General features: G+C 25.1%; 1 protein-coding gene across 1 annotated transcript; it reads right to left on the reverse strand.

Moving 5' to 3' along the window:
• Window positions 1–1,911: 1,911 nt before the first annotated feature.
• LOC129981316 (decapping and exoribonuclease protein-like) lies at window positions 1,912–11,109 on the reverse strand. Its single transcript, XM_056092105.1, has 6 exons — window positions 10,519–11,109; window positions 7,214–7,437; window positions 6,685–6,919; window positions 5,201–5,336; window positions 4,088–4,173; window positions 1,912–2,230 (listed from the first exon to the last, which is right to left on the reverse strand). The coding sequence occupies exons 1-6, from the start codon at window positions 10,818–10,820 to the stop codon at window positions 2,119–2,121; spliced, it is 1,095 nt and encodes a 364-aa protein (XP_055948080.1). The 5' UTR covers window positions 10,821–11,109; the 3' UTR covers window positions 1,912–2,118.
• Window positions 11,110–11,179: the final 70 nt, after the last annotated feature.

The following is an 11,179-nucleotide window of genomic DNA, read 5'->3' on the forward strand; positions in this document are numbered from 1 at the left end:
CAAAATGTGCTAAAAAAATTGTATCCTGTTCATCATTCTGCTCTCAGACTTTGCATCCATCACATCCAATTTTTAACTACAAACAAAATCGTTTCAAACATCGCTTGCAAAATGCAAGGTCAAGAATCATTCCTTCATTTTTCTCAAGAGCTACAAACATTCTCAATGGCTTAGGTATGACTAATATTCATGTTATACCGATTTTAAAACATCATCTCATCCCATGGAAATCTTAAGTATAATGTATCTAAATCCATTCAAAACTTTTGACAAATCTAATATGACTCCTACAGCTTACGAACAACTTTTTACGCACCACAGGGAAGAATATATGAATTTTATTCCTATTTTTGCACACGGTTCAAAATGGTCTTCTAATACTTCATTTGAATGTGTTTTTATCAATTCCATTCTCTTGTTCCAACTTCACCCATCATGCTCTGTTTTTACTGTCGAAGCCACTGTTATTCTTCATGCTTTATCTCTACTTTCTAATAGTCCTCCTGATAATTATATCATATATTCAGATTCATTAAGTGTCCTTGAGTCACTGACATTGCTACATCATTTAAGTCACCCTTTGGCCTTTAATATTCTTGAACTGCACGAACATCTTACATGTCAAGGATTCTCTATTCTCCTTTGCTGGGTTCCCTCTCATGTCGGGATAGCTGACAATGAACTAGCTGACAATTTGGCAAAATATGCCACTACTGTTTTAAACTGTCCCATCCCTTTCAAAGATATAAAAAAATATGTTAAAATCAACCTCAACTCAAAATGGCAAAGTGAATGGGATCTCAAAAATACAAATAATCTCCATTCAATTAAACACATTATTGATCACTGGCCCAGCTTATCTAATAGAAAGAATGGTACAACTCTTACTCGATTAAGAATAAGTCACACTCAACTCACGCACAGGCATTTGTTGCTGGGAGAACCCGCCCCTCAGCGTACAGAATGCCAATGCCACTTGTCAGTTCATCATATTCTAATTGATTGCCCACAATTCATTTCACAATGCACCCATTGCTTTCAGTCATCCACTATCATTTTGAAAGACATTCTTCACAAAATCAATCATCCAAGTCTTTTTACTTTCTTAAAAATGTTCGGTTTTTACCATTTAATCTAATTAAAAAGGGTTCAATTTTAAGGTTTTCATGCTGCTTTTTTTACCGTTTACATAAACATTGACAAATGATAGAAAGTTTATGACTATATATTATTATTATGATTAGTTTATGATTATATAAGAGTTTATAAACAAGGTTTTAATTAATACCATATGTTTGGCGCAGCATAATCAAGAATGGTTTTTGCACCACAAAACTCCATTAAACACCACTAAATTTAAATTCTCATATTCTTAAAGAAACTTTAAAATGGTGATGCTTTCTAAAAGTGCTGACAAGGAATCTAAAAACATTGATAGAGTATTTTTTCTACAAGTACTCAGGGCTCAAAAAAATGTAATTTTACAAGAAATTCATGGATAGTAACTGATGACAAAAATGTAAAATTTATTAAGTTAATTTAATTAATTAAAAAATGCTTTCTTCTTTCTAAGGGTATTCAACATAAAAACTTATAAAAGAAAACAAATATAAAATTTTTAAAAATGCTGGTTAAGTAATACAGAACCCAAAGGGTTCAAAGTCAAAGGAATCATGCAGCAGAAGAAAAATTATACTATTTATAAAACTAATCTTTTAAAATACTGATTTATATCATTCTATTTCTATAATCATCAATTTTGCAGATAGTTAGGAAGCAGTGTTAAAGAATTACATAAAAAGTGGAATAAAAAATCCTTTTATTAAAAAAATTAATAAAAATAATAAATGTTTTTAAATAATTTATTCATATTCTTATAAAAATGCATGAAAGTGCATAGTTCATACAAATATATAAAAATTATCTGGATCTGATAAACATTTGCTTTTGTAATTATCCAAACTGAAGTTTATTACAACTAATTCATTCATTTATAACAATAAAGAAACAAAATAATTCACAATCTTACAAAAAATTTAAATATTCTGCATTTTTCAAAGAGATATTTACAAATATATAAATTAATGATTAATCTAACAGTAAGTAAATTTAACAACATTAAATTGTTAAATTATTTGTATACCATTCAGGTAAAACTTGATAATCAGCAGAAGTTAACTCTTCACAAGTAACAGGAGAACCAGGTTTCCAGTAAAATTTATACACAACACTGAAATTTAATAATGAATTTTTAGTAATAATAATGTTTACTGCTATTCCACTGTTTAAGAAACATAAAATACATTACAATATTATTTTTAAAGTATAATTATAAGCTTTCCAAAAGATGAACAAGTAATATATATTTTTGAATTTTAGAAAAAATTGATCACTATCAATTATATATGGATTTCAGAGATAAAAAATAGGGTGAAAAAAGAAGTCAAAATAGTGAATAATCATAAAAACAGTATTTGGAATGAAATTAAAAGAATACTGGAAAGATTATTGCTTTTAAACACAGCATTAATAACCCACTATGTATTGGCTAAACTGTGAAGTGTATGGTAGATTACATACTCTGGTGAGCATTTTTTAATATGGTATTCTCTAAGATGGTAATTTAGCATGGAATAAATTTATTTCCTATCACAGTCACTTGGCAAAAATAAATGTATTATAATCTACTATTTTCTTTTATGTAATGTGCAACATCAATATAACAAGCACCCAATAAACTAAGCAAAATGGATTAAATTACTAAAATAGTTTAATGCTCATCAGGGAAGCATGAATTAACTCTACTAATTACTTTAATTAATTTACTAAAATACTTTATTTTACAAATTAAATTGCTAAAATAGTTTAATGCTCATCATAGAAGCATGAATTAACTCCATAAAAACCTGACAATATAAAATATAATAGCACAAGAAATAATAATGCAATTATATAAGAAATTAACTAAAGGATATTGAGAGTAAAATTACTAGTAAATCAATGAAAAAAAAAGAGAAATTGAGAAAAAGAAGCTAAAATTTCAGTTCAGGAACACTGTGCCCTTGTTACTGTCAAGAAACAAACATTCTTCCAACACAAAGACAAAGATAAAAACTAAAGTTTGACAAAATACAGTAATTTAATATAATAATATGTTCTTTGAAACAGCTCAGAATATTTTGAGTATGAACTCAAAACCGTTTAGTATGCATGATAAAATGACACATAAATGTGGCAAAACTTTATTTCTATATCTCTATGGAAGCTCCATAGTTCACATTCTGTCTCTAATCATAGGAAAAGAAAAGAAATCAATCATTTTATTCTAATTACTTTTCTTTTCAATTATTCTCCTAATTAATTGAAAATTCTCCTAATTTCTTTGGGAAATTAACTCTTTTCACAAAGAAAAAATAATTATGACATTTATAGGTCAGATGCAGATAGAAGCATAATTGTCTTTATTTCTGTCAATTGATTATATAAATTTCATATTTTTAAATCCAGAGCATGGGAAATTTCACAACTTTTTAATCTATAATGCTAGAAAAACATTGCCTTAAAATGTCAAAATCATATAAAAATATTTGATAGTTGATAGCCAAAACTTACAATGGGATTCAAACATGTTTTAATGGCAAACAAAAAAATTGGAAACAATGCTTTATATGGTTCAAGTGAAAAGGCATTGCATAACAAACATCAAAATAGCTTTAATATCAACTATATAAAAGCAAACAGGTGTAGATTTCACTAATTGATTTAATAAAAAAATCAAACCAATCTGTTCAAAAATAACATTCAATTTTCATTATAAAAATATATTAGATGGTTGAAAAATTTTAAATTGAAATGTCTTATTAACAAAACTTAGTTTAATTAACTCAGTTTATTCCATGAATAAAATAAAATAAAATTAAGAATGCATATTAATATTAAAAAAATATTTAAAAAAACTATTTTGTATTTAAATTATTAATATTCAAAAAAAGATAAACAAATTTTTAAAGATATACAAATTTTAAATGCATATAAAATATCATAAGATAATAAAGTATAAATAGGAATTATGTTAAAATTTACTTACGATGGATCATCCTTTTTAACACACTTTTTAACATAGTCCATAAATTCAGAGCAAAAATTTAATGTAGATGCTGGGGTCCAATGATTCTAAGAAGAAGAAAGAAAGAAATCAGTAATTTATATGAACAAATATCATATATTTCATTTAACTATATATATTCATATGTGCTCAAAGATATAAAGGTATAAATAAAAGTATCAAAACTCATTTCAATAAATAAATTATGATACGATAAGAATTCCACTGAAGTAATTATTTCAATTACTTGCTGATATTTTTTTTAAACAACATTTTTTCCTTTGTTAGTCTAAGTTATATATATATATATATATATATACTATAATAATGCATGCACTTTTTAAATTTTATTCGTGTATTTTTATTTATTAAATTTTATTTTTTTTATTCGTGTGCCAAAAAGTTTTTTTTTTTTTAACATAAATTTGATTATTTATAATTCATTATAATAAACATTATGAAATCCTGAAATATATTCTTGTTCCCATTTACAAACAGATAATTCAATTCCTACAGAATCAAAATTTGTTTAAATCAATTGATTAAATGATAACTCCTGACAATATTGAATTTTCATAAATACATAAATGTACAAAATCTTTAACTCAATAGCAATTATAAAATTGATAGAAAATTCTACCTTTATAAATATGAAGCAAGTTAAATAACATAAAAGTGTATAAAAGAATAATCACAAAAGGATGTACAATTTTCTTAAATTACATAAATGCGCTATTGTGATGAGTGGCTTTGAATATGAATAGATTTAAACAGAGTGGTAAAGTGCTAAAAATAAAAGTTGGATCAATAAAACTAGTAATTTCAAGATTTTGTTAAATTATTCATATAGCTGCCATGAATATTTTAAAGTAAATTTATTGTGAATTGTAACTGACAGTATAACATATAATTATTTGAAACAAACAAAAAAAAAAGGTTATTTGGAGGTAAGTTTGCAAACATATAAAGCATACTCAAAGGAAATACCTTGATTTATGCTTAGATCTAAAGTGATAAAAACTCATTTTTAACAGTTTCCTTTAATAACTGACTTCATGTCAAGTACAAATCCACTGCAAAAAGTAAACTTCTTACCTGAGCTATTCTAGGTATTTCAGCAACAGGAAAAACTTCTAAGTTGCGAACAATGCCCTGGTCATCACGGAAACCACAAATAATTTTAGGAATTCCAACAAGGAAAGATTGTAACCACCACTTCAAAAGTTTATACCTTAAAATGCAAGAATAATTATCATGGAATTTGCATTCAGAAATGTACTTATAAAAACTAATATATTAAACCACTGGAAACATATGAGATATTCTTTTTATCCATGCTTTTAAAATAAGTTTTAACGACAATTAATTCATGTTTTAAAAAATACTTCTTTTCAACTAAGTACTAAGTACTTTCAATTAAGTACCACTTAAATTTTAATTTTTTCTTTACATGCCTTTAATTTTTCTCATGCCACACAAAATCTAATGATTGTTACTTTTACTCTCTAGATATAAAACTACCTAACCCATTAGTATAATAAGCCCAATTTTAGTTTCATATTTCATCTGTCTCTACTAATATTCCAAAAAAGCAATAAATGGATTTTTGGATTTGAACATCATTAAAATACTAACTAACTCATTTAAAATGTCTACTCAACACAGCAATATATCTCACATTATATGTGTATATATAAAAAAAAATGTAAATGTTTGAAATAAGTAACTACATGAATAACAATATTGAATAATAATAATTTATAAATAATTGCCACATGTTTTTAAACAGTTATTAGTTTCAGCATGAAACTATTGAAACAAATTTAAACATTTAACTGGTACCCACAGATAAACAGAATGTATGTAAAATACAATTAGTATACAGATAAAAGACTTTGACGATTCAAGTAGCTTACTTTTCAAGTTATAATTAACTCTAAATTAAATAGTAAATATAATAAGTTAAGACTTGTTTCCTGCAATTTAAGAATTATGACTTCTGATTACACTTCCCATATTTTTTTAACAAAAAACTGAATAATAAATTGGTTTAAGTTTATTAACTTGTTAAATAATTATTACATCTATTCCTTAATATGCATTTTTTACTATAAAATTATATATATAAATATCATGAATTTTTAGGAAATAAAACATTTTTAAATTAGCCTCAAAACAAAAACTCTTTGGAATATAATATATTCCATTCCTTTAAAATGTCTTATCTTACAATGCACACAATTATAAGAAAAAAATACCAGCAACAAAATTCTTGACTTAAATAACTAACTGTGTAATACACTGTGTTATAATATAGCATGTAAAATATAGCTTCAAAACAAATACAAAAATTCTAAATTGTAATTGTTTTTGTAATTACATAAGAAAAAAAAATACATTAAAAAAGAATCTTTCAAAGCAACCCAAAACTATGAAAAATAAGAGTAATTAATAATAACAATTTTCAAAACCAAACATTCTAATGAATGATCCACATTAAAAATGTTATTGATGATAAATTTTATTATAAGTAAATAAATAAACCAAAAGGAATGCTTCATTCTTGACCTACAATATACCTGCAAAAATTAATATGCTGCCTTTGAGCAGTTATGATTCTTGAAGTCTTTAGTTCAGTATAGCATTGAGTAGATTGTGGGTCTCGATCAGCATGAATGTTATTGGAAGTATCCTTCCCATCAACTTCAGCACTATACAACAAAGTATGATTGTTAAATCGTCCTTTTAAAACAATACAATACTCCTCTTTTTCATTCACAGGAATAGATGGATTTGGCTTAGAACTTGGACTATCTGTAAATAAAATTTCAACCATACTTTTATATAAACAGAAACATTAATTTATAAGAAATTCATTAATAATTGCATTGATATTCTATTTTTTTTCTTTTTAATCATAATTAAATACATTATTTTATTTGAAATAAAAATTTAAAAGGATGCAGGATAATATTTTTACCCTATTCATTTTAAAAACACTAGAACATCAATAATCATTCTCTTCATAAAACCCTTTGACAATAAAATTTACATTTACTATATCTGTATTAACTATTGAAAATTAACAAATATTTTAATAATGCTTACCAACAGCCAAATATTGCTCAAATTTATAACCCCAAGATGACATTAATTTATCTCTTTCTGTTGCAGTTTCTCTTCTAAGAACATTTTGATCAGTATCAAATGCACATAAGTATATCACAGATCTAAATTTAGTAGCACAAATCAACCAGTCTTCTTTATTTTCATAGATTGTTGCACCAATTGTAGTCAGAAGGCCACGAAAGCATACGAAATCTATCTTGGGCCTAAAATAAATATGTTAATGCAAAAAAAATTAATTATAAAGAAAACTAAAAATTGGAATATGATACTTTTTATAAAAGCTTAATATATATAAATATATATGAGCCGCTTATTTTGAAAATGGAGCAAGTCCATTTTTTTGTTATTGCGCGATATTTAAAGGTTTGCGTTTCAATAAATTTAAAAATATTGGTAAGTATTAATAGATATATTTTTTGTATTTTGTGGTACCAGATAATGTAGGTTTATAATCCAATAGTGTTTCCAGTGCTGACTAAAAAAATAATAGTTCCATTATAACTAAAGGAACTTGCCTCACTTTCAAAATTAAAGAATTACTGCAATCATTCATTTAATTTTGAAATAATATTTCCGTCGCATCAGCCTTTTTTTAAGAATAAAAACAAAATACTGTTCATTTTTTTATAACTATTTATTCAATTGATAAAAAAGGAAACAAAACCAAGAATATTCTAGTAGAAAATATAACATAATAACAAACACTTCAGCTTTATTAAGAATTTTAATGAAATTATATATCTCAGTTTATACATAGGTATAATCAATTTGAATTTTATTCAAGATTTAACATTTTAAAAAATTCATGATGAACAGGAGGTATATATGGTAATAATTCCATCATATCCTTGTATTTTTCAGATGTAATAAATCTCCTTTTATTTTCTTACATAAAAAATAATTTTTTTATTTCTGAAATTACTTGGAATTACTTATCTTCCTCGTTGTGTTGACAAATCGATAATTTTAAATTTAGCATCTCGTTCTATCGAAGTTTTGTTGAACATTTTGTATGGTACATCCCTTGCAAATCTGATCCAGCATATAGTTAATCAATTCACAGTTTCTTCATCGGTATTTCTCTTTTTTTTTAAAAAACCGCTTTTTCCAGAGGTTGGGTTGAAAATAAATTTCCATGTTTAATTTCATGTACTCAAAATTTATAATCTTTTTGACAATTTTGTATTATTTTAAAGTAATCCTGGAGAATATGCAAGAAACTGGTTTCTGTATTGAATAGTTACTGGATAGTTTCACTCCAAAATCACGATCATCCGGTAAAAATGAATGTCCTGACAATAAAAATTTTTGATCAATGATATTTATTCTGTTGTCAATGGACTGAATAATCAGTGATGGAAGTAAACATTATTATCGACACACAAAATTAAGATAAGATTTTTATTATTTATAAAATACTATACAACCACCGATTTTCAATATCAAAAATAGATAAATAGAAACACAATGGATTTCAGACATGATGTCAAACGGCCACATTTGCTTTACCATAGATCAACCGGAGCTAAATTTTGCCGTAATATATTTGGTCAAATATAATTTCAATCTAAGATGGACTTGCACCACTTTCAAAATAAACAGATTTTCAAAACTGTTAAGAGCTAAAACGTCCATCTCCAATATACTAGAATCTAAATATTTTTTTACTATAAATTTTTTACTCATAAAAAGATCATAACAAGATTTATCTATAGCTGCCATTATCTCCATTTTTTTTCAAAAATGGACTTGCCCCACTTTCAAAATAAATGGCTCATATATTAAATAAAAAGAATAAGCAAAAATATAAAAAAGATTAATTTTATCTCATGTGCTTTATTCATCTAAGATCAATTCACTTGTTAAAATAATACTGTGTAATTTGATAAATTAATAAAATTAATAATATATCAAAATACACAAAAGTACACTATTTTTTAAATTACCAAACTGGGCAAACAAATTTGAAATTGTTAATATTTCAGTTTAGTTTTTCAGAAAAATCTTTGAAACAAGAATTAAAATGACAAATTAATATTGTAAATGATCATTTCTAAATCCAACAATAGATTATATATATATATATATATATATACTAAAGTATTAGAATCAAGTTAATAGGAAAAACAAAAATCAAATAAAAATTAAACCAAAAAAATTATTAAAAAAATATTAAAAAAGAATCCGGTATGTTCTGGCCTTTTCGTTTTTAATTTTAATTTTAATGCTGTTTTTGTTTTTATTGTTATTGTTTTTATTGTATTTTTACTTTGTGGTTATTTTTTTCTAATTTGTTATTTTGTATTTCCTTTCTGTTAAAATGGTATATCTCTTGAGCATAATTTCAGGGGATTTTCGGGTCACGAGGAATCATTATTAGACTTATGTCTGTATGTCCTCACAGAAAAAATCCCTTTATTTGAATCCCTGCCTGAGGGTGACCCTTGAAAAAGTCTTCAGGCCAGATTCTTTTTAATATTTTTTTAATAATTTTTTTGGTTTAATTTTTATTTGATTTTTGTTTTTCCTATTAACTTGATTCTAATACTTTAGTAACAATTCATCTGTGTTTTAGAAGTAGCTGCAATTGCACTCTCTAAATACTATGAAGTTCCTTTTTGGTTTTAGTTTAAATAGGTAATAAATTTTAGTTGCGATTTCGAAACTGTTTTGTTTCGTTTTCATTTTAGTTTCGTTTTCAAACTTTTTCTTACTTTAGATTGGTTATATATATATATATATATATATATATATATATATATATATATATATATAAATTAAATTCAGGAAAATTAAAAATCAGGGAAAATGTGCTATTATTAACATCGTATTATTTGTGGAATACAATTGTGGAGAATTTAATACTGGTATTAAATTATCCTATAATTTTAATTAATTAATAATTTAATATGTATATTTACGATTTGATGTTGTATCAATCATACAAATCCAGGGAAAGCAATTTTATATGATATTTAAGGAAATATGATATCATACGATATTGTTTATCAGTATCTAAGCTCTCCAATCAATTTATATGTGGTGAATTCATAGATAGAGCTCATCAAACCATTATTCCAGATCCGAATGTTTTAATTACAAAATTCACTTTATTAAACCAAAAACTTTATAGTTTATTTAAAAGCCCTTTTTATATTTCCAATTCCAGTATAAATCAATAGATTTTGCCAAGCTTATATATTATTGTTTTTTGATAGTTAAATCATTTTTTGCCTTTGTAGAAAAACTTTAAAACAGAAGTTTCAGTAATTTCAAATACTAACTTGTTCGAATTTGGTACATAAAAGTATTTTTTCACTTCTTCTTGGTGGTATAATATCCAAGTTAAAATAGTATCAATTTTTTCCTTTTTACCAAAATCTTTCCTGACGGCATCTTCATATCCAACATTCAAGTCCATATGCACATTTTTCAAATTACGTGGAAGAATTATATATTTCAATTGGCGGTTATCATCGTGATATTCTCTTTCCCCATCTAAAGAAAAGTAACCTATTTCTGATGGCTTACGAAAAGGTGGAAATCTCCCATCATAATACTGTGATCTTTTAACGTGAAAATTCATGTTGAATAATAAATTCTATACTATTGAAAAATTACACACATTGAAATTTCGCAATTAAATTCCATTCTATATCTTTTTAAAACAATAAATAAATAACTCCATCTTTCCCATTAAAATAAAATTAATATGAAAATATCAATTAATATAATAAATAATGCTCAAGCATAAAATCCCCCCCCAAAAAAAAATTTTCATAATTTAAAAAAAGTCAGTATCTTAAAAATTTTCAATGGATTTTATAATGTTCTTCATAATTTATCTCAACATTTTTGATATTCGACTGACGGAACTCACATGGCAAGGCAAAATATATTAAAATGTAAACAAAATATATTTCAGTTCTCTTCGGTATTTAGAAA

Source organism: Argiope bruennichi, chromosome 8 (assembly GCF_947563725.1).
Source record: "Argiope bruennichi chromosome 8, qqArgBrue1.1, whole genome shotgun sequence".
NCBI classification, from domain to species: Eukaryota; Metazoa; Arthropoda; class Arachnida; order Araneae; family Araneidae; genus Argiope; species Argiope bruennichi.

Coding starts and splice junctions, on each gene's coding strand:
- LOC129981316 (XM_056092105.1), bottom strand. CDS start 10,820: ATGAATTTTCACGTTAAAAGATCACAGTATTATGATGGGAGATTTCCA. Junction 7,438..10,518: donor TATGTACCAAATTCGAACAA/GTTAGTATTTGA, acceptor TATTTATTTTAG/GCCCAAGATAGATTTCGTAT. Junction 2,231..4,087: donor GTTAAAAAGGATGATCCATC/GTAAGTAAATTT, acceptor ATTAAATTTCAG/TGTTGTGTATAAATTTTACT.